We start from the raw sequence: 24,035 nt of genomic DNA, 5'->3' as shown, positions 1-24,035 counted from the left end.
TTTACATATGTGTTTATGAAATAGTATTTTTTAAAAAAAAGAATATTTCCTGTAAAAGAGTAGAGGATAACCAATTGTTTTGATTACAGATTTGTTGTATTTATCATTTTCTTTTGTTACTCAGACGGGTGATTGGACGTGGCTGAAAGAGTTTTATCAAAGACTCATTGATCAGAAGTGGCAGAGGAAGAAAAAGAGCAAAGAGCACTGGTATCAGAAGGCTATTCTTTCCAAGTTTTTATATTACAGGTAGTTGGCTGCTTGTTTATTTTTTTTATCTTAAGGAAAATGAAATTGTGATCTCAAATTTAATTCTTAAGCTAGTAAAAGTAATTTTAGTTTTGCAAGTATGGTATTAACATTTTAGTATCTTACGTTCCTTTTTTTTAAAATAACATTTATGTTTAATTATGGAATTCAGCTTTTGAAAACTAGTAGACTGTCACATAAAGTTAACTTTAGTAACAATGTGATATTTTTATTTTTGATTGGCCAGTATCAATGGCGATGGAGCCGCTCAGCCCGTCCCATCCACTGCAGAACAGCCCGAATCATCCAGTTCAGATCAGACAAATGATTCGGATGGGGCTTCGTGGCCCGCCCCCTTTGAAATGCCTTCTTCCGTTTCTGAAGATCCCAGTGCTTCCAGTCAGGTTAGTTAGTACTTAGATGTTAATTTAATAAATTTGTTTAAGAAGACAAAACCAATGATCTTGTTGGTAAAGATAGAAGAACAGGTATAAAAAGTACTCTAATTTATGTCTTATAATTAATTAGAAAAAATACTTTTTTTTATATTTTCAAAGTAGAATTTATAAAAAATACGAATAGCTAGATCAGATTTTTTTAAATTCAAAATATTTAAAAATTTTTACTAGCATTTAAAATAGCTTATCAATGTTTATCAATACCGATTATCTCCTTGAAGTCATGAGTATATATGATATAGTCATGTTGTGTATTTTAAGCTTTAGATTTATAGTAAATGCCTATTAGGTATTGAGACTCACAGGCCTGTTTGTAATTTAATACTGACCTTACCTTAACTTTTAGATTGGTAAGTCTAAAATTGCCCTTAAGATTTTCTGGGTGAAGTTCCTGAGATTTAACCCACATTAATATTGTAAAGCTTTTAGAAAGGAAGAGAGTAGTATATCTGTTTTGTCTCTTGTATTCTTGGTTTTTTCTTATTTTTTGTTTAGTTTTTGTCTTTACTGTGTCTATCAAAGAGTAAAGTAAGTAACTATGTAAATTTATACATGTCTGTTTTTAGGAAGACATATTGACAAAGTCGAAGAAGATAAAAATAAGATCTTGGTAAATTGTGTTTTTCCTCTTGCTATGTGTTCTCACAAATTGAACATTATTTGTCCAGATTGCTGCTGTCCTCACAGACTATAGGGTTACAAGAGGCAAATATGTTTAACTGAATTTTAGTTTTAGTAGGTTTTAAGATCGAGGAACCTCATTAAGCTATGTAGTGAATTTAAATTTTTTTTCCAAAGTTAGAAAGAAGTAGTTACGTGCAAGTTCACATAGTGCTAACCTCTGGGTGAGGGGGGGCAGATGGGGTGTTGTGTGAATGAGAAGGAGCATGGGTGCTTGGTGCGAGCAGGGTCCTGTGTCATGACCTGGGTAATGATTACATGGATAATTTGCTTTGTAATTAGTTATTTTACTGTATGATTTATTTTATGCACTTTCTTGTATGTGATTATATTGCATTAATAGAGTTTTTAAAAATTTATTTTAACATTCCTTGATTCCAAAATCCACACATTACAGAAAACATAACGGAAATACTAATCTTCTGCCACCTATCGGCTCGTCTCCCAACCTTACCATTCTGTCCTTACCTTGTTTAGGGCTTACTATAAAAAATCTGGGAGGCTTTTGAGAATCTGTAGACTCATATGTGGAAGAAGTAAACTGGCATCTGTGTAATGTATTTTACGCCACGTACTTTAAACTGTGTATATGTGTATGTGTGCACATACATTTTTTTCATCCTTCAAGTTGTATGTGTATTAAGTGTTGACGATATCATTTTACAAGTAAGTAAAGTTCATGAAGAATAGATGTTTGCTCATGGTCACATAGCTAGTAAAATCTGAGTGAGGACTTAAACCCTGAGATTTCTGACTTCAGAGACTTGTTCTTACAGCAGTAGTCCACTAGCATCCACGTATTCCACACGTATTTAGAAGGGCTCCATAAGCAGTATGGTTGTCATAGCAATGGCACAGTCCTAAGCAGAGCTAGCCTGCCATAAAAATAATAATCTCTGACAGACTAGTTTATATAACCTCATACTGCCTAAATTTCAAATAGAGATTTTTGTGTATTACCTCGTGAATTCTTATTCCCCAAACCTGGGTAGTTTGAGGCCTCTGTTACACAGTGATAGAGTTTAAATAGGTGTCTGTGGGTGGTCTTGGAGCCATACTTTTATTGAGAATATTATGATCCAGAGCCCAGACTCCCACTAGGGTACTCCCTCACAAATACAGTTTGGGGATGTGGTCCATAGGCTGGTAACTTGTCTGTACAGACAAAATAACGTTTGAAGTTCTGGTGGGGCTCTTTAAGGAGAATATAAGACTGAACAAAAGTACTGGATTCTCCCCCCGCCTCACCGTGCTTGCAGTTGAGGGTACTCACTTCCCAGGCAGGGGCTGAGCCTATTAGCACACACATACACATACCGATCTTGGGATTAAAAGTTTAATGTTTCTTAAGGCAACTGTCCCTAATGGTTGGAAATTTGAGTTCTGGACTGAGTTAACCCATTGTCGAAGATTCTCCTTCCTTAAGTGTTTTCTAGAATATATTCCACAGAATGTATTAAGAATAAAACATGCTCTGAGATTAAAGTTTGGGAACATTGGATTTTATAGAGGGGAACTTGATTTTTCCAGTACAGAACCTTTTAGAGGCTTGCTTTTTTTTTTTTTTTTTTTTTTTTTTAATAAGCATTGTTATTGTCCAAGAGCAAGCCTGTGGTGAGCAGTGGGGTTTCAAAGCTCAGTCTGGAAATTCTTCACCAAGAACGCCAGGGACTAGTTCTCTGAAGCACACGTGAGACAATGGCAAACCTTGGGACTGCTCTAATGACCGATGTCTCAAGAATAATAGGGCTCAGGGGCACCTGGCTATCTCAGTCAATAGAGCGTATGACTTTTGATCTTGGGTCTGAAAGTTTGAGCCCCATGCCACATGTAGAGATTACTTAAAATCTTTTTAAAAATATAGGAAAAATAAAAATACGTCTGAGATTTCTTAGAAATTTTTAATTTTTAAGTCAGTAGATATGGGGTGGGCTGATAAGTGGTATTCAGATTTATCCAAAAAGAAAAAAATTGAAACTTTGAAAGCTTAAAATAATTTTTAATTTTTTTATTTGCATAAGATCTATATGTGATTAGCTTAGAATAGCTATGATAATAAAGAGCTGAAATAAGCCACACAGTGATGAGAGTTCATGACTTGCATTAGCCCTAATTCACAAAAGTAGATTAGAGGTTTATGCTTTGAATGTTTAGTGGATATTCTTGAAAAGTAGGCCATTTGTGAGAAATTATGGCAGCACGGTCACTCCTTATCCTTGCACTTTTCACAGGGAAGTGAGCCTCTTGAACCCTCATACATAGTGGGGCATGTGGCCTCAGCACCCAAAGAACAAAACCTGACTACTTTATTCAATGACGGGGAGAACAGTCAGGTATGCTTTCCGTGGTGTCCAAATTGGGACACCTAATCCCCAGTCTACTTTGTCATTTAAAAGCTAGTCTGAATTGGAATTTGTAGGGAAAAAAGTCCACTTGATCCTGAAAATCACTTTCTAAACATCTCTATGATCTTATAGCTCTGTGACTTTAATTTACTATGTCTGCTTTGTCTTTCCTTTTCCTAGTCTTTCTGTGAATCATGGGGGGAAATTTTGGATCTCTACTGTATTACATAATAACCTTTCCTGTTTTATTTTTAATCAAAGGGTCTTAAAAATGATTTTGTTCGGAACATCTTATGGACATTTGAAGATATACATATGTTGGTTGGTTCCAACATGCCTATATTTGGAGGAGGCAGATACCCAGCAGTCAGCTTGCGTCTCAGGTAAACCAAAATGGTGTTCGTTTAGGGTCAGTGTCTCATCTGCGTTCACTTAATTTGTTAATCATCACCTTTATCTGGGGTTTTCACTTCCCTCCTTCCCCCATGAATTGAAATCAGCACAGTAAGGAAGGGGGGTGTTATCAGCAAATGCTTAAAGCCCTGAGGCTGGGTTTTCATTCAAGTTCTTCATGATTTGAGTCAGAGATCTGTTGTACTGGCTTAATCAGGTCTGAATTCACAGCTAGTGACAATATAATAGAATTAAATTAGTTAAGGAAGTGGTTTACCAGCTTCCTATTAACTAATTATGAGCACTTTTTTTTTTTCTAAAGATTTTATTTATTTATTCATGGGAGATACAGAGAAAGTAAGGCAGAGAGAGAAGCAGGCTCCCTGCAAGGGTGTGGGACTCAGTCCTGGGACTCAGTCCTGGACCCTGGGAATCACACCCTGAGCCGAAGGCAGATGCTCAACTGCTGAGCCACCCAGGCATCCCGATCACTTCTGTTAGTACTCTAGCTGTATGTGTTCATATCAGCCAACGTGAGCTACGTGTGGTGTATTACAATACATGGGGGCCAGTATTTCACCTCAAGTTTGTGTGAGGAGCATGCAGCAGGCTCAAAATAATCTGCTATCCTATTTCCTTCTACTCTTACTGAAAACTCTTAGGGATTCCAGTTAGAAACACAAGCAGAACTTATGGAGCAGTGATAAAGAACATACCACATGAGCTGCCTATACGTATCTCACCAGAAAAGAAAGTGTATATGGCATTTTTCGTCCAGAGAGAATAGATTAAAATGCTTAAATGGTGGAAATAAGTCTCAAATGGTTCATTAGGGAACATCTTAAACTGCATAACGTTAGAAATGTGTATTTTTAGGGACAACAACAAACCAATTAATGTGCTAACTGGAATTGACTATTGGTTGGACAACCTGATATGCAATGTACCAGAACTTGTGATGTGTTTTCACGTAAATGGAATTGTACAGGTAAGTGAGCCACAGTGTGACTTTTCTAATTTTCTCACAAATGTAAATCAGTGCAGAGAGTACCTCACCAAAGATTTGAGGCCCATAAATACTAGGCTGTCCTTTTAACAAGGAAGTTTGCTGTGAATAAACTGAACTTTGAGTGTTTTCACATTTGTGTTGTAATGCCAGAATTCTAGATGTTACAGGAGTATGATTGTACAGGTATTTTTTGGGAAGGTCATAAATATATTGAAGCCTGCATTTTTAGCCCTAAAACTCTGATTTTAATAGCAGGCATTCATTGTAATTAATTACCTAAAAGTGTCTATAGAGTGGAGGTATCCATTCAGTATACAAATATGTAGTAGTCTTAGAGCAAGGCTACAGCAATAATGTGTGAAGTCATCGGTTATATAGCATATTGAAATTGAGCTTGTTCTATTTGTGAGGCACCTTATCCTCATTATGAATGTGAGGGGAAAACAAAGAATAAAGTTCAGTCGCTACCCAGAAAGGTAAAATACTAATGGGAAATGACAGTGCAAAGAGAAAGATAGATTATTTGTGAGATGTGTAGTACACCCCAACTACGAAAGTGTGAGTGATCTGGGAAGGTAAGATCATATCTGTCTTTATCTGAAAGAGACTTCTCAAGAAGTGGCCTCCAAAAACAGGTGAATGTTTTACACTAAAAGACTAGTGTGAGTGAAGGGATAACGGATCTCCAGCAAGGTGACAGAGGATTCATTTAACAGAATAGCAAATAGATTCGAAAACCTGAGGTCAAATAATGGAGAGTCTAGGATGCTGAGCTAAGGAGTGTGGGCTGAGTTTGGTTAGTAATCTGTAATCTGTGAAGGCTTTGCATCTGGGAGGTGAAATTTGTCATGTTGGACTCTTAGTTTGGAGATGGCACGTAGGACAGGCATGGAGGGCTCGGAGACCAAAAGACTGCTGGAGCTTAGCACTATATCTACAAGTAACATGATGGACTTAGTAGACTGCAGAGGAAATACTAAGAATTGACAGTGATTGAGTGCTTGTTTTGTTCTAGATACTTTGCTACCGTTTTACATGCATTACTTACTCGATCTTTTTAGCTGCTTGAATACCATTATTCCCTTTTGATGAAGAGGGAAATTTGAGCATCAGGGAGCTCAAGTGAGTTGCCCAGGGCCATATTGCTAGTAAGTGGTGATGCCAGTATTTGAATCTGTATCTGGTTGAGGCTATGCTTCTAACCATTGTATCCAGCCCAGTGATTCTAAACTTCTAGTGTCTATCACAGTCACTCATGATCAAGGACACATACACACACACTTGCTTGACTCCCTGGTGCATCAGGATAGGTGGGATCTGTGTATCTATTAAAGAAAAAAAAAAAGAAAGCTTTGTAGATGATTCTGATTTGCACTCTTGGTTGGGAAGCACTGTTGTAAACATTACCCTAAATAGCATTTAATGAGAGGCTGTGGCCGGAGAGGGTGGGACTTCCAGGGTCCAGGGTCTAAAATAGCAGTGGTATCATTACTTGAGATGGAGACATTGAACTAGTGAGGCAGGGAAAGGTGATCTGTCTTCATCATGTGCTCCATTTGAAGAAAGCATTGAAATGTCCATGAGCATTTTGAAGTTGTAGGCATTGGAAAAGATGAAGCTAGAGAAATAACCTGAGGGGCCATCTGCCTGGATACTGTTGGATGTCATTATCACGGAAATCTATTCTACTCAGACATTGGAGCCATTCCCCATGTGGGTTGAAAGGGCAGAGTGGCCCAGATACTACAGTATAAAATCCAGGAGGAGTGTTTTAAGGAAGGAAATTATGACTTGGGGCTGTAGATGAGCCAAGAAGGATGAAAATTCACCTTAGGAGACTGGTCTTATTTTCCAATAGATTTGGAGTTTCTTAGAGTTTTCAGAAAATGTGAGAGGTGTTTAGGGAAGTGTGAACAGAAGACAAGCTAGAAAAAAACTGGAGCCTCAAAAGTACTGGCAGAGGTGTCCTTGTGGCCTCTGCTCTAGCTGCTGCCTCTAGTCCCCATCTCCAGTTCTATAAAGGAGTTGAGTCTGTAGCCCAAGGGAAGAGTAGTGTCTACCGGAGAGACTTGCCCAGTGAGGCTAGTGTCTGGGGGGAAGAGCATGCTGGGTGAATTCTGCCCTCATCTACCATCCTTGTGGATGAAAACCACCAGGAGAATAGAAGGGCGTGTATGCCATGCGCTGCTCCGCAGGAGAACAGAAGTAGGACCATGCCTAAATCTGTGGTTCCAAATTGGTGGAGATTCTCTCTTGAGACTTATTTCTGTGCTAAGCCTACAGAATAGCTGACATGTGGGTCAGACTCCTCTGGAATATTAGAGCAATAAAAAAGATCAAAAGCCAGCAGTTTAAGCTCTTCTGGGCTGCATAGCTCTCTGATGGCAGGATTTCTGTATTTGGTTCCATTTTAAAAAAAGGATTGCTGCCTAGGTTTTCTCTGAAACTGCATTCGGTCTATGTTTTACAGAAGTATGAAATGATAAAAACTGAAGAGATTCCCAATTTGGAAAACTCGAACTTTTCTACGAAAGTCATAAAAGACATTGCACAGAATATTTTATCATTTCTAAAATCAAACTGTACCAAAGAAGGACATACCTATTGGCTATTTAAAGGTAAATCCCTTCTTGAATGAACAGTAATAATTGATATCAGTGGCTCTGGTGAACTGAGTTTTGTTTTTGTTTTCAGCAAGTGGCAGTGATATAGTGAAGCTCTATGATCTCACTACTCTTTGTGAAGAAACTGAAGACAAGTACCAGAATCCATTCACAATGCCGGTGGCTATTCTCTTATATAAGTGAGTGCTTGAAGAAGTAGCCTTATTGAAAATTTTAAAGTGTACAGCCACACTATCCAGGTTAAGGCACATTTTACATTTCTGTGGCTTAAGAAACAAAGTGTGTATATATGTATACAGGCCGTACAAAGTCAACTTGGGGGAGAGTAAATACTATATTTAAAAATATGGTATTGTTTCTTATATGTCTTATTCTATTGGAAGGTAAGAAGAGCATGCTTATACTTGAGTTTCGTAGAGAATGAAGAATGGGGTGTAAAGTTGATATAAACAATTTTTTTAGGGTTGCTTGCAACATGATGATGAAGAAGAATCAAAATAAGAAACACTATGGAACCATTAGAACATTGCTTCTTAATTGTGTTAAATTGTTGGACAAAAGCAGACATCCTCAAGTAAGATTAACATTTATATACTCTTTAAAAATATTCTAGCATTCTGAAAAAAATAAAAGTATCCTAGCATTCTGAAAGATAGTTGCCTAGACTTTAAAGCCATTTAATTCATGCCCTATTTGTTATGGTAACTGATAACCACATGTGGCTATCGAGCACTTAAAATGTGCTTAATCCATGAAAAAAAAATGTACTTAATCTGAATTGAAATTGCTTTAAATGTAAACTACACATTAAATTTTGAAGGTTGGGGGATCCCTGGGTGGCACGGCGGTTTGGCGCCTGCCTTTGGCCCAGGGCGCGATCCTGGAGTCTCAGGATCGAGTCCCGCGTCGGGCTCCCAGCATGGAGCCTGCTTCTCCCTCTGCCTGTGTCTCTGCCTCTCTCTCTCTCTCTCTCTGTCTATCGTGAATAAATAAATCTTTTAAAAAAAATTTGAAGGTTGTGTGTACACATTGCATGTTGAAATGATAATATTTTGTTACTGAACCAATTTATTAAAATTAATTTCACCAGATTTTTTATAATTTAGCCACAAGAAATTCAGAATTTCCTATGTGGCTGGCTGACACTACATTTCTTTTGAATAACACTATTCTCTCATTTTAGAACTCGTGTAATTTTAACAGTGCTGCTGTTTTTTTCCTTTAACGCTTCTAAAAGGTGGAAAAGTATTTTACAATATTTTTTTAAAGATCCATTTACACAAATGGATGTTAACACTTTGTTGTATAAATAAGGTTCACGCTCTGTACCCTTCAGTACATAAAAGCATTTCTTAAAATAATCTTCTAGTCACATGCTGCACGATTTTACCACTCTTTACCCTCAGTTGTTTGAGTCTGACATCCACTTTTTGGTGTAAAATCCTGTTTATATATTAGGAAAGGCATGTAGCATATGCAATGTTTTTTTAAAGATCCAAGTTAATTTTAATTGTAGCCATATCCAGTTGGATATATAAGTTTATTTTGGAGACAGAAAAACTTGATGATTGAGATCGTGGTGTTTAGCAAAAACTGAATAGTTTATGTGAAAGTTAGGAAAAGGTGTTAAAACTATGGAATGTTTGTGATCAAGAATAAATAACAGATAGGGATCCCTGGGTGGCGCAGCGGTTTGGCGCCTGCCTTTGGCCCAGGGCGCGATCCTGGAGACCCGGGATCAAATCCCACGTCGGGCTCCCAGTGCATGGAGCCTGCTTCTCCCTCTGCCTGTGTCTCTGCCTCTCTCTCTCTCTCTCTCTCTCTCTCTCTCTCTGTGATTATCATAAATAAATAAATAATTAATTTAAAAAAAGAATAAATAACATAATAGAGTAGAGTAAATAATGATGGTATGTAAATGCTCATTTTAAGAGATGCCGGGGTAGACTTTTCCTTCGTGAAGCTGGTGGGGCTTTTCCCCCCTGGAACCAAAGAACATGCAATAAATATTAGTTGCTTATTAGACCCTTATTAAAGAGAAATTCTGGTTTCTCAGCTAATATGGAGTGTTATCTTGCTAATATTTTAGTTATGACACTCTGAAAACTTTTGTCTCCAGTTGCCACCTTTTTTTAAAGACAGAGGGCTGGAGATGGAATAATTACAGGAAATAAGTATATCAACCCATGAAGATTTTATGGAGAGCCTTCAGAGCATTGAGAACTTTGATTTGTTCTTTGTGTAACAGTGTGGAAATAGCCTCTTTGAAGACCTCCTAAAATTTGTTAGTACATTAGTAAAATTCATGCCACTTTAGAATGCTCAGTTTTGATGACAATCACATGTATTTCTTTTTTTTTTATAAGATTATTGCTTCAGCCAATTACATGCTTTCAGAACTTTTTCAATTAGATGAACCTAAAAAAGAAGAAAGTTCAGAATCTCCTTTAAATGAGAATTCTGATGAAAGTTACAGTGAAGAGGAGGAAGAGATGCCAGACAGCGATGAAAATGGATCCTATAGCACCAGTTCTGATCCCTCGGATGATAACAAAGCAGTAGCTATTATTAAGTCTGTTGGAGAATTGTCGGTTCCAGAAAAATACAAATCCATTCATCAAATCCGAGTAAGCATGGTAAAATTGTTTTCAAGTTTTATAAGTGGAAAAACAGTTATTAATTGAATACAACTAGCCTCTCAAAAGATGGCATTACTAGGGTACCTGGATGGCACATTTGGTTAAGCATACAATTCTCGGTTTCAGTTCAGGTCATAATTTCAGGGTCCTGAGATCAAATCCTGTGTCAGGCTCCATGCTCAGCTCAGAGTCGGCTTCAGATTCTCTCTCCCTCTTCCTCTGCCCCTCCTGGTTGTGTGTGCTCTTGCACATGTGCTCGCTTTCTCTCTCTCTCTCTCTCTCTCTCTCTGTCTCTCAAAAAAAAAAAAGCATTACTTTAGTAATGATTCTTCATAGTCCAGGGCCTAGTAATCATTAGATTTATGAATACTAAAACCTGTTTTATAATTACCCTAGGGTAGCTGATCCCATGTGCAAGCCAATGGTAGACAACATATAAACCATACATCAATATATTAATTTTTATGTGATTTTCTTTTGCCGTGACCAGTGTATAATCCTGTCTCTTCACCAGGATATTCATTCTCAGTTGATAGGTTGCTGGGATACTGAACGTGTAGATTGCTTGGTGAACATAGAATAAGCATAGAAAATGGGGTGGCTTGTTGATCCATTTGTGGGGAAGCCAGTACCTTATCCCAGTGCTATTGCAGTGACTGGGCCATATCAGCTAGATTAGTCCTATCTCTGGTCTTGTCAAGGTCAGATAGACTCTAACAACTTCCTACCCTTTAAGTTCTGTTGACATGGATTGCATTGACTATCCTACCATTGGTCTTTTTCCAGAAAGTAGAACTAAATTTCAGTTCCCTAAATCCTAATTACTTTCCAGTCCTACCTGTCTGTGAACAGATCTAAATCAGCCTTAAAAGACTCTGACTGTTCCCAGCACTGAAATACAGTCATATATACAGATAATCTCTTAACATAAGCTCGGGGTTTAACTTTCAGACAGAGACCTTATATCCAGATAGGTTTTTAGAGGACACCTCTCTGTCACCCTTAAACATTACCTGTCTTTTTGACTCTTCCTTCACTTTCCCCTCTCATTTACCAGAGCCACTTGCCTTTTTTCCTGCCTCAGGCTCATCAAGATCATGCCCATCTTGAGGAGGCATCTGCTGTTGCTTCTGCTTGGCCCGTCTCAGTTTTCATGGCTGCCTTTTTTAAGCCTTGTGTCTTAATGGAAATGTCCCTCCTTCCAAAGATCTTCCCTGATCACTCTAGCCAAAGGATGCTATGTTTTCATCTCCTTCATGGAGATCATAATATGTATCTGAAGTTTGTGTTTTTTCCCTTCACGGAAACAGAAGTTCCCTTAATGTATGGACATTCTTTAATCTCCCATGTGTAGAAAGTTTAATGTGTACTTGGGAAATATTTTAAATGACTACAGAAAAAGTTCTTAACTGTCCATCTGAGTTTTAGTGCACTTTCAGCTTGAAACCCACAGTGGAATTTTTTAAAAATTTTTTCTGATTATAAACAAAATTACTGATGGCAAAACTTCTGTGTATTCAGGCATCGTAACACAAGGCCCTAGATTTATGGGGCAAGTAGATGACAAAGACATAGTATAGTAGTATGTTAGTTTATAGTTTTGTTGTGGGTTTGTTTTTTTTTTCTTTACAGATAACAGCACTTTTATTAATATCTAAAGCACTAAAATAATGCAGTCTTAGTATTCATATAAACAGGTCTTTAGTTAGCTTCACCTAATACATGTACTTCTGAAAGTATAGTCAGCATGGCTTCAGCATCTCATTTCCAGCTCAATGACTGTGTCCATGGACAGGTTCCTTAACATCTATGATTGATGCAAAATGGGAAGAGTCCTCGGCCTTGCAGGATTCACCGAAAATGAAATGCCTCACAGAGGCCCTTACACATAAGATCACTTAGTAGATGTAGGTTTACTGGTTCTGCTCATAATTAAGCATATAATTTGTACAATGAGACCATTGGTGATAATTAACGTAGTGCTAAATTGATGATACTGTTAACTGTGTGTTACCAAGTATCAGTGCTAATTAGGGATTAAACTCACCCATTAGATTAGATATACATTTACCTAAAGCATTACTCACATTTTTGCTTTTTTCTTGCCATAATAAAATTATTTTTAAAATTTAAGAATTTCAAGTAACATATACTTTGGAAGATCTTTTTATTAGGCAAGGTTTTTGTTGATGCTTATGGCAATTTTATCTGCAATTAAAGCAGTACATTTATCTTAGTGCCTGTTACCTCCTGAAACTGAATACACAAGCAAATTTTGAAATTATTGATGTGTAGAATTTTGGTAATTCTTGGGAGCTGAGAGCTGTGGAATTTGTCATGTGGGCAGCATATTAATCATTTTAAATGTTTGTTTCTAAAGCCCAGTTGCACATTTCCAGTCTGCCATGACACAGAGGAGCGCTGTAGACTTGTGCTTAGCTATGTTCTGGAGGTATGTCTTAATTTCGCCTTCGTCGTTTCAGTAAACTTGTACTTGGTATGCACATAGCTCTTGTTTATCGGTGTCTGAACGTTACTCTGAATGATACTCTGCTCTTTTCTTTTTAAGCAGAAAGTGAAAATTACTTTTTCCCTTTCAAGTAAAATGTAGTCCTTTCAAGTCTGTTTTCAAAATTTAAATTCTCCTAAATATGTTCAGGGCCTTACATTTAGTTTCTAGTTGACCTTCAGTTGTGTGTATAGTAAATGTTTCTCCTTTTTTAAAGGGGTTAAAATCTGTGGATAGCAGCATTAAAAAAGAAAGCGACCTTCCTGCAGCTGACCCCAACACTCCAATCCCATTAAAATATGAAGATGAATCCACAAGAGGGGGTCCTGAGGGTCTGGAAAAGCAGATGGCCTTGTTTTTGGACAAAAGTAAGTTGAATTGATGTGCAAATAGGGACTTTTCTATAGAATAGTATACTAGTCCTTTATCAACAGCAGACACGTCAATTAAGGCATTCATTGAAAGGAATTCAGGATAAGGATATCCTGTGAATGGAAAGTAGCGGAAAATACAGTTTCATTCAAAATATAAAACAAAGAATAATTTTGACCCTTTATAGCTATTCCTAATAAATTCCGCTTCTTCCAGTTTCCTGGAGTGAGGAGCTAATGCCTTCAGCTCAGTAGGGTTCTCGTAAGAAATTACTGCTTCAGTAAAAGCAGTGGAGTGTTTAAGAGCAGATTTTGGAACCAAACTGCCTAGCTTCAGATCTTGGCTTTGCTAGGGCAAGTTCCACTTTTCTGAGCCTTGTGGTTTTTTTTTTTTTTTTTTTTTTTTTTTCTCTCTCTCTCTCTCTCAAAATGGAGACAATAGTACCTACTTTAAAGTTTCTTATATGGATTAAATGAATTAATATGTGTGTGAAGTGCTTAGAACAGTGCACATAATAAGCACCATAGGGTTGTTGGCTTTTGTTACCGAGTGGTCCTTGAGTAAGCTAGAAAGGTCACTTATAAATTGTCTGATATGTCCCTCAGGAAATCACTTCGTGAAGAACATGTGGAGTTTTTAAAAACCAGTTTTTAAAAAAATGCTTTGAAAACCTGTATGCTTGAAAGATCTTTCCTGATTTTTTTCTTTTCATGAACATAAGTTGTATGTGGGGGGAGGAAATTTATTGCCCTAGCATTTTATGTAGTTTCCTATGTGCCAGGCTTGAGCCTTTATACAGTGAGGGGAACCAGGACTTGAGACATCTCTGCCTTTTTTATGGTATTTTTTTAATGCCTTTTCTCTTCCTTCATCCCCAACTCAGCTGTTGAAAATCCTGCTGATATTCAAGAGATTTATGCTTGCTCCATCTCTAGTCAGAATTGATCCCCTTACTACTTAGTCCTTGAGCACTTACTGAAGCCTGCCTTATGTCACAGTTAGCTGTGTTGAATGGTCTTATGCACACACACCAATACAGTTGTGAGCAAAAGTTGTGTCTAATTCATTTCTGGTGTTCTCACGATGCCTCACACACAGAAAATGCATACAATAGCAGAGGAAAAAAATACATGCACAATTAAAACCTAATAAAGATTGTAAGTACCTTTCATTGCTTTGAAAGATTCATGCTGTCACTGATCAGAAAATGAGAAATCTTGAGGTGGAAAGACTGGGGAGGGGGGACTCCTATAGCATTTTGTTGTTACCTATGTAGTTGCACTTAATAGATTTTCCAGTGGTTTGTGTTAGCAGCCTGTCTCTGCCTCTATTGTGAGATTTTTCCAAGGATGGAGAACTTAGAACTTCATGTCATAGTTTCTGGTGCTTAGCACAGTGCTTGGCACAAAAGGGATCATTTATTAGATGAAGAAGGTAGTAGTAGTCTGGACTTTAGATAGTGTTCCTGGTGGAGGAAACCGTCCACTAGGGGAGATGGAAAAAATAGGCATCTCTATGGGCAACAAGCAGTAACTTGACTTTGGCTAATGGGCAGTATGGGTGGAATACTGGGGGAGGAAGACAAAAATGTCACATAGCAAGTGGGCTAAGATGCCTAGGCAGGATTTAACAAGTAGTGTGGAGTCATTTCAGTGTTCTAGAACAGGGGTTTCACCATAATTCAAGCTTATTTTAGGAAGGTAAATTTTCTGGCAGATTGACACACAGCTGGAGAAAGGACATGCCAGTCATGGGTTCAGTTATGTCAGTGACCCTAAAAGAGAACAATGGTGTTAAAGGCAGCAGGGGGCCTTCAGAAATCCCTATGAGGGTCTGTTGAAACACTGCCATTTTACTCTGTTATAAAGTAGTAAAGCACAGTATTTACTTCTCTTGTTGTAGCTGTAGTACCTAAGCCTGGACTGTTTCTATCAAGAAACAAATTATTTTCTTATAGTGAGACTTACATTCAAATAAAATGTGCTTTTTCTCCTGCCCCCCCTCCCCCCCGCAATGTCAGTGGGCTCCCTTCAGAAGGGTAATTATTCCAGTCAATCTGGAATGATCCCTGGTTCTTGGCAACATAAAATGAAACTCCAGTTGATTCTCAAGTCATCAAAGGCCTATTATGTTTTGTCTGATGCTGCAATGAGTCTTCAGAAATACGGAAGAGCATTACGATACATTAAATTAGCCTTGCAGAGCCATGGTAAGTCATTGTAAATTAATACACTTAATTGGGAGGGGACATTAGGAGGGGAGTAGTAAAGGCACCAGAATCACAGTGAAATTTTACTCCTACTGCTGTTGTAAAATTTAATTTTGAAATAATTTTTTTCTAGTCTTGAATGTGTTACTTAGTATTTTATTTTCTGTTCTGAGTGGTTATCTCTTCCTTTTGAAATATGTGAAGCCATATCTGACATAACATGAACTTAGAATAGATACAGTGGTACATAGCTTTCAACTGGTAACAAATTTTCTGAATATTCACTGTATCCATTAATTTTTAATACACTAGTGTTTTTGTCTTTCCCGTCCATTCTACCTAGATACTTACTGCTGTCTCTGCACCAACATGCTTTCCGAAGTGCTACTGTTTCTGTCTCAATATTTGACACTCTGTGGTGACATCCAACTAATGCTGGCCCAGAATGCAAACAACAGAGCAGCACATCTTGAAGAGTTTAATTATCAAACAAAAGAAGATCAGGAGATATTACACAGCCTCCACAGAGAGTCCAGTTGTCAAGGTATGCCAGTGAGACACAGCGTTCATTTCACATTGGGATTATTCCATCCAGTGTATGTTTATTGGAGTATGTCCAGGAAAGTGGCAGAAATGTTAGTGTTTTGATATTGCAGTGTGTTATATTCCCTTGATTTCTTAATTTTAAAATTGAGCATGATCTCTCATGTATTTGTATGTAAAATGGTTTTGAAATATTTTTTAATTACTAATTATACAACTAGACTAAAGGTAAAATAAGCTCTCTTAGAGTTGTGTTGGCTTTGTACTTTTTTTTGTCTTTTCATGAGATTTTCCTAGGTGATTTTGTAATCAGCAAACCAAGCCATGATTTTCTTTTGAAAAAGAGTAACAGTTGGTAAAAGGGAATGAATTACCTTCTGAAGAGTTTCTGGGGGGCTCAGATCCAGAGATCATTTTTTAAAACTTAGTTCATAGCTGACTGTCTTACTGGATATTTTACTTTGTTTTGGAGTTGTCAGATTTTAAAACTAGAAAATAGGAGAAATCATCCACAGCGGCTTTATACTTAGTACAGTCATAAGCTCACTACAGTCAGGGCAGTAAATGAGCTACAAAATCATCTTTGTAACATATCATGGCATTGTCGTATTTTGCTTTTAAAGCATTGATGTTATTTGATATCCATCCATCTCTCTTACCATCTAGAGAAGTACATTGGGGAGGAATGGAGTATTTCCTCACTTTTGCCCTCTTTCTTCACCTTCTCTTCTTCTGAGTTTCTCAAATGATCATTTTATTTTCAGATACTCAGTGAGAAAATCTTCACTGTTTTTACTGCTTTCATCAAATTCATTTCCTTTAAATCACTTCCTTGTGAGAGAGACATTCTCTCACATATGCCTGTGTTATCAGCAGGAGTGCTCCCTTTTTTCCCCTTGAATTTGGGCCCTGTACCTAAGTTTATTCCAGTTCTACTAGATGATGCCATGTTTAAGTCTCTGAGAGCTTAGATAGCAGCAGCTTCAGTGAGGTAAACTGATACGCAAACCATAACATACGTAAGTAGCCTCTAGTAGCAATTAGAGCTTTATTTTGAGAACTATTTCCATTAGTTAAAAAAAAAAAGTTTTACCTTGTGTCACTGAACAACTTTAAGTCTGCACCTATCAGCAAGTGTACTTGATAAAATCCAGCTCGTGGAAATTATTTGGTATTTTTAGTCAGGAAAATATTTCTTTTCTTTTCTTTTTCAAACAGTAATAGTCCAAGAAAATACAGTTTTCTAAATTAAAGGATCTTTACTGTGAAACTTAAAATTTTAGTTGTATTGATTGAATCTTAGTAGGTTCATACCATTTTGGATTTATTTTACTGTCTTAAAAATATGAGATTATATGGATACTAAGGAGAATAAGGGTTCTCAGAACTCACGGTAATGTTTCCTGTTTTTTCTTTCAAGGATTTGCGTGGGCAACTGATTTGTCTACAGACTTAGAGAGTCAGCTTTCAGTTAGTTGTAAATGTTATGAAGCTGCTAATGAAATCTTGCAATTCAGTGACTTAAAAAGCCAGAACCCAGAACACTATGTACAAGTGTTGAAGAGAATGGGTAACATTAGAAATGAGATGGGCGTGTTTTACATGAATCAGGCTGCTGCACTGCAGAGCGAGAGAGTGGGTGAGTATCTCTTTGGAGTATTCTCTTCATTGCCACTTCTGTCAGAAAATCGTGCTGGTTTTATGATCTGAGCAAAAGAAATTGTGGCACTTTATGTAGAAAGGACTGCTCTGTTGAAGAATCTTTTATTAAGTTCTTGAGAAATAAAAACAGGAAAAAACACTTCTCTTTGAGATTCATCATTTCGTTGTCCTTCCTTCTTCATCTGATCAGTTCAGAAGTGAAATGCACAGCCACCCTGTGCTAGGCTATTTCCTGGATATGTCATTGACTAAAACATAGTTCTCTTTCATGTCAGGAAGAGATAGAATTACAGATATTTGGGGAGCTGGGCTGGCTCAGTAGAGCGGGTGACTCCTGATCTCAGGGTTGTGAGTTTGAGCCCCATGTTGGGTATAGAGATTACTTAAAAATAAAAAGTCTTAAAGTAAGAAATACAGATCTTTGAAAAATGCTATAAGCACAGATGCAGTAAAGTAGAAGAGGAGGAAAGAGGGGGAAAGGAGACATTTACTGATGTGAGGTTTTTAGAGGGTTTGGGGGGAAAAGGTGTGGTTTCTGTAGATTGGTATGTGATATATGGTATCAATAGGCAGATACAGGAAAGATTGAGAAGGACTAGACATGCAGGGTCCAGGGGATGGTAAGAGTAGCAGCAGGTGGTCTTTTGTGATTTGGGCCTGTGTCAAGTTTGAGATCTGTGTGGACATGTGAGTGGAAGGTCTAGCTCAGTTGTTGACTAGAAACCTGTATTTAGAGCTGTTTGGGTTAGCAAGACATAGGCCGGGCAACACTCAGATGATGTGGGGAGGAGATGATTGAATCTATGAGAATGCTACAAATGTAAAGACCACCCAGCCTGAGGAAGGAAAAGAGCTGTGGTAGAAAGGGGGACAGCAGGTAAGTTGAAGTGTGTGTGTTCCTGGTCATCTATGAACTGTGCTTGGGGACACAAAGATCATGCTTTTTAACGTGTTTCATTATTATATATGTGTGTGTGTGTATATTTTTTTTAGTTGAGAAATAAGAACCTGGGCTTTTAAGGTGCCTCTGGAGGAGGAAGTCCGTGAAGGAGCTGCAAAGTGGTAGAAACCTAGGAGAATTAGATACAACACAGATCATACCTTTTACGAATCCATGGGACAAGATGTTTTGAATCTTTATAAAATAGGGCTTTGCTCATGTTTTTGCTTGTTTTCATATCAGTCAGTTCATAGTGAAAGAGGGTATTACGTGAGTCTGCTCAGGCTGCCATAAAGAGTATCACAGATAGGTTGGCTTAAACAGCAGAAATGGTATTTCTCACAAGTTGGAAGTTGGAAGCCCAGGATCAAGTGCCAGCAAGGTTGTGTTTTCCTGAAGCCTCTCTCTGTGGCTTGCAAATGGCTGTCTTCTTGCCGTGTTGTCCTTAACCTGGTTTTCTCTCTGTGCATGTTCCTGGTATCTGTTTCTCTTAGAAGAACACCAGTCATGTGGGATCAGGGCCCCATCTTAGGATCTCGGCTAACTTTAATTACCTCTTTAAAGGCCCTATCTTCAAATACCGTCACATTGGGGTTAGGGCCTCATCATAAATTTGAGGGGAGTGTGATGAGAGCAGGTCACTGCGATGGCTCCATGTAGCCGGTTCCTTAGCCATCCTGTCCCTGTCCCCCTCCTCTCATCCATTCCGGGACACACGGAGTTGACAATGATGTCTGCTTACATGTGATTTTCTTTTTTTTTTTTTTTTTTGTGAAGTGAGCAAAAGTGTATCTACTGCAGAACAACAGTTGTGGAAAAAAAGCTTTTCATGTTTTGAAAAAGGAATTCACAACTTTGAGTCAATTGATGATGCCACAAATGCTGCCCTTCTGTTGTGTAACACGGGGAGACTCATGCGGATTTGTGCACAGGCACACTGTGGTGCTGGGGACGAATTTAAGCGGGAATTCTCCCCAGAAGAAGGCTTGTATTATAATAAGGTAACATGCTTGCATGTTGAACCTCATCCATTTATACCTCATTGTCATTTATCTTTGCTACTGCACCATGAAAATATTTTAAAACTAATTAGAACTGTGGTGATGGCAGAGGAGACAGACAAAACACTTATTGTCTGACCGAAGGATGCTAAGAATTTAGTATCGAAGGTGGCATATTGAAAAGATGACTTCGCTTAATCATGTTGGCATAAGCAGAGAAGACATCAGGTGGATTAAAGGCTGACGTGGAGAAGGATAACAGAAAGTGCAGAAAGTGGAAGAGGAGCTTCATGTGATGAGACGGGACAGGACTTTCCAGCATGACACAATTAGGCAGGAATCACAGTAAATGACGGATACATTTAAATGTGTAAAAATAACAATTTTCAAATGCACAACAGAAAGCAAAATCAAAAAGCAAACCCCAATCTAGTGAAAATATTTATAACCTAGGACAGATCAGAGGTTGATAAACCCTTCATATATAAAGAATCATTGAAGACGGGGGCACCTGGCTGGTTCAGTTGGTAGAACACATGACTCTTGGTCTTGGGATTGTGAGTTCGAGCCCCACGTTGGGCGTGGTACTTAAAGAACAAGTAAATAAAACAAAATAAGATAATTACTGAAAATAAACTGTCCCAGTAGGAAGAAAAGGCAAATACTGGGGAGGGGGGTACAGGGAGGGACAGAGGGGAAGGGAGTTGACATACAGAGCCCAACACGGGGCTCAGTCTCACGACCCTGAGATCATGACTTGAGCTGAAACCAAAAGTCTTACGCTTCTCCAACTGAACCACTTGGTGCCCCATGGCATGGGAAATTTTAAAATAAAAGTGACCTTGTTAGAGATTTTCTTTTATTAAAATCACAGATACACAGAAAAAAAAATGTAGATAGATACAGATAAGAAATGTAGAAATTATTGCTGGGTGATGGAATTGAATGTGATTTTATTTGCTTAAATATAATGGCTATGCCCTTCAGGCTGCAGGTGGTAGAACATGGAAGAGATTGCTGCTTTTTACACTCAGATCCAGCAATTTTTTATCCTTAGGGTCATCAATTTTTTTCTATCTTACTAGTTATATAAACAAATTTTCATTTAGAAAGGAAAAATAAACGGAAGTGCATCTTCATGAATGAGCATGAGTCAGCACTAAGGCTTATGCTGGTCTTAACTGTGGGCATGTGGAGTGACATACAGTCCATTTTAAATGGCTTTTCTCATTGAAAGTTTCATTGTTAGGGTTTTTTCCTTTCTTCACAATACTGCCCCTCTGTAAATTGTTCCCACATCAAATTAACATCTGGGTGATTTTAAAGTATTTATTTTCATATGCTGTCGGAATAGATTTAGACTGAGAACTGTACCTTTCCCTCCCTTACAGGCTGTTGATTATTATTTGAAAGCTCTGAGGTCACTGGGAACACGAGACATACACCCGGCTGTTTGGGATTCAGTGAATTGGGAGTTGTCCACTACTTATTTCACTATGGCAACTCTGCAGCAAGATTATGCTCCATTATCTAGAAAAGCTCAGGAGCAGGTAATAATATTTATGCGGCTATAAAAGAAGTCTTCAACTTTATTTATGCCTTTAACAGATATTGAGCATATTTTCCATAGCAAGCAGTATTTAAATATTTTTATTTAAGATTATAGGCTTGTCATTTTTTTCCTCCTCCCCCTTAAAAAAAAAAAACAGATTGAAAAAGAAGTCAGTGAAGCTATGATGAAGTCCCTGAAATACTGTGATGTGGACTCCGTGTCTGCTCGACAGCCTCTTTGTCAATATCGAGCTGCAACCATCCATCACAGGCTGGCGTCCATGTACCACAGCTGTCTGAGAAATCAGGTATTGCCATTCCAGCTGAAGCTTAGGTCCATTTAAAAATGTTCAGGGTGCTTTGCTTATGTTTCAATATCTATTTAAATGTCAGCTGTTCTGTTAGCTGCTTTAGAAAAACTTGCAGTGTAGGGGATTTTCCCCTCTCACCTGTGCTGCATATTTCTCTCTACTATAATTGATTGGCTATTAGTTTGAGAAATTAGGTATCCTGTGTGTGCTGCCCCCTCCCCACTGAGTCTCTCTCTAGACCCACCGAGAATAACTACTATCCTGGGGGGATCCCTGGGTGGCTCAGCAGTTTGGCCAAGGGCATGATCCTGGAGTCCTGGATCGAGTCCCACGTCGGGCTTCCTGCATGGAGCCTGCTTCTCCCTCTCCCTCTGCCTGTGTCTCTGCCTCTCTCTCTCTCTGTGTCTCTCTCATGAATAAATAAATAAAATCTTTTAAAAAAATAAATAACTACTATCCTGGGTTCTCCAGTCTGTCCATACCTTTTGTGTTTTACCACTTAAACAGTATGTTTACGTTTTACCCAGTGGTGAACTTTACAGGACAAATCACACTGTACATATTCTGTGGTTTATTGCCTTTCACTGGACATGATGTTTTCAAGATTCCTCCGGGTTGGTGCATTTTCTCAGTTCACTAGAAGTCATTTAATGAATATATCACCGTTTATCTATTCTATGATTGTTGAATCTTTGGGTTGTTTCAGTGTGAGACTGTTAGAAGTAATCGGCTGTGAACTGCCTTGTACCTGAATCCTGGTGCTTAGATGCAGGGGTATCTAAGAATACACTGAGGGCCAGATTGAAGGTACCTTCCTCCAGAGCGGTTGCGTGGCCAAGAGTTTTGTGTTTGAAGTGTCTCAGGGCTGTGTGTGTGTTTGTTGTTGTTTTTCTTTTCTTAGCTCAGGACCAAGACAACTTACCTTGCAGTCCCTTGGGGGTGGGCCTTCTTCTGAGTACGCTTATCCTGAGAATGCTGTCCTTTGAGGTCCAGGTTAATGAAAAAGGATTTCTTTTCACTTTAAGCTGGCCCAGGACTCTTCCCCTTGCCACAGGAGGTCCTAACCAAAATTCAGGCTTGCCCAGATGGTCTAATATCCTCAAGGCAAGAGCAGGCTGTAGACACAATGGGGAACAAAGTGTCTTTTCAGCAAAGTGTGCCTGGACAGCTGGATGTCCACGTGGAGAGCACGTGGGGGGACTGTCCTCTGTCACATCATATACAAAAATTAACCAAAAGTGGATTAAACACCTAAATGTAACAACTAAAACTATAAAACAATGACACTAAATAACTCTTTAAATATATATATATATATTATTTATTTATTTAGCCATGAGAGACAGAGAGAGGCAGAGACACAGGCAGAGGGAGAAGCAGGCTCCCTGCAGGGAGCCCGATATGAGACTCGGTCCCTGGACTGGGATCACATCACGCCCTGAGCCGAAGGCAGGTGCTCAACCACTGAGCCACCCAGGTGCCCCAACACTAAATAACATTTAATGACCCAGAGACTTGGTTAAGTAGTTCTTGTGAAACCAAGCTTTAAGGTTTGTCTTCTTATTTTATTTTTGATCCTAGGTTGGTGATGAACATCTTAGGAAGCAGCACCGGGTGCTGGCAGATCTTCATTACAGCAAAGCTGTTAAGCTTTTTCAGCTTCTCAAAGACGCTCCCTGTGAACTGCTTCGAGTACAGTTAGAAAGAGTGGCATTTGCAGAATTCCAAATGACCAGTGAGTCTTACTCTTTTATTTCACAGATTTGTGTACATTGACTTGACTTAGTGTCGAATTGTCTTAGAGTGAGGCAGACCAGAGATCTCTCTTGAATGTAAACAATGTTGTTTTCCTTTAAATTTGCCCATAGTTAACATCTTTGGGTAGAAGCCAGGAGAAGTCTACACTCTTTTAGAAAATGAATTTGAGGGATCCCTGGGTGGCGCAGCAGTTTGGCGCCTGCCTTTGGCCCAGGGCACGATCCTGGAGACCCGGGATCAAATCCCACGTCAGGCTCCCGGTGCATGGAGCCTGCTTCTCCCTCTGCCTGTGTCTCTGCCTCTCTCTCTCTCTCTCTCTGTGTGTGACTATCATAAATAAATAAAAATTAAAAAAAAAAAAAAAGAATTTGAGGGCAGCCCAGGTGGCTCAGCAGTTTAGTGCCGCCTTCAGCCCAGGGCGTGATCCTGGAGACCCAGGATCGAGTCCCACATCAGGCTCCGCGTGGAGCCTGCTTCTCCCTCTGCCTGTGTCTCTGCCACGCTCTCGCGCGCACACGCGCGCTTCCTCTCTCTCTCATTAATAAATAAATAAAATCTTTTTTAAAAAATGAATTTATGTTCCTTGACCCCTTTATATTCATAGAAATATTGAAATACAGCCATGCTCTCTTTATTTGGAAAGAACTATGACAAGTTTGTTGAGACCGTTAGAGATGTAAATCATTATGAACAATGTAGGAAGGGAAAAGGAGTGATCCTGGAGCAATGATCCCATTGAATACCTATAAACATACAGTGGATACTGGCAGTTGTGGAACTA

General features: G+C 38.6%; 1 protein-coding gene across 6 annotated transcripts in view; it reads left to right on the top strand.

The window, feature by feature from the left end:
* Positions 1-24,035, top strand: part of EDRF1 (erythroid differentiation regulatory factor 1) — a 43,145-nt gene that overhangs the window by 6,158 nt on the left and 12,952 nt on the right. For 5 of the 6 annotated variants that reach the window (XM_077877259.1, XM_077877257.1, XM_077877256.1 and 2 more), the window contains 18 exons: positions 125-249; positions 497-653; positions 3,620-3,721; positions 3,995-4,116; positions 5,003-5,114; positions 7,606-7,753; positions 7,830-7,938; positions 8,222-8,333; positions 10,126-10,386; positions 12,779-12,850; positions 13,125-13,275; positions 15,300-15,488; positions 15,832-16,032; positions 17,452-17,670; positions 19,411-19,634; positions 21,026-21,184; positions 21,344-21,493; positions 23,078-23,231. In XM_077877259.1, the coding sequence (XP_077733385.1) occupies positions 125-249; positions 497-653; positions 3,620-3,721; positions 3,995-4,116; positions 5,003-5,114; positions 7,606-7,753; positions 7,830-7,938; positions 8,222-8,333; positions 10,126-10,386; positions 12,779-12,850; positions 13,125-13,275; positions 15,300-15,488; positions 15,832-16,032; positions 17,452-17,670; positions 19,411-19,634; positions 21,026-21,184; positions 21,344-21,493; positions 23,078-23,231 (2,767 nt within the window). The remainder of the gene's footprint in view (positions 1-124; positions 250-496; positions 654-3,619; positions 3,722-3,994; positions 4,117-5,002; positions 5,115-7,605; positions 7,754-7,829; positions 7,939-8,221; positions 8,334-10,125; positions 10,387-12,778; positions 12,851-13,124; positions 13,276-15,299; positions 15,489-15,831; positions 16,033-17,451; positions 17,671-19,410; positions 19,635-21,025; positions 21,185-21,343; positions 21,494-23,077; positions 23,232-24,035) is intronic. The other variant, XM_077877258.1, reaches the window with a different exon arrangement.

The sequence above is a fragment of the Canis aureus genome, chromosome 29, assembly GCF_053574225.1.
Source record: "Canis aureus isolate CA01 chromosome 29, VMU_Caureus_v.1.0, whole genome shotgun sequence".
Taxonomy (NCBI): domain Eukaryota; kingdom Metazoa; phylum Chordata; class Mammalia; order Carnivora; family Canidae; genus Canis; species Canis aureus.
The sequence above is the reverse complement of the archived record's forward strand: the minus strand, read 5'-3'. Positions and strand labels throughout refer to the sequence as shown.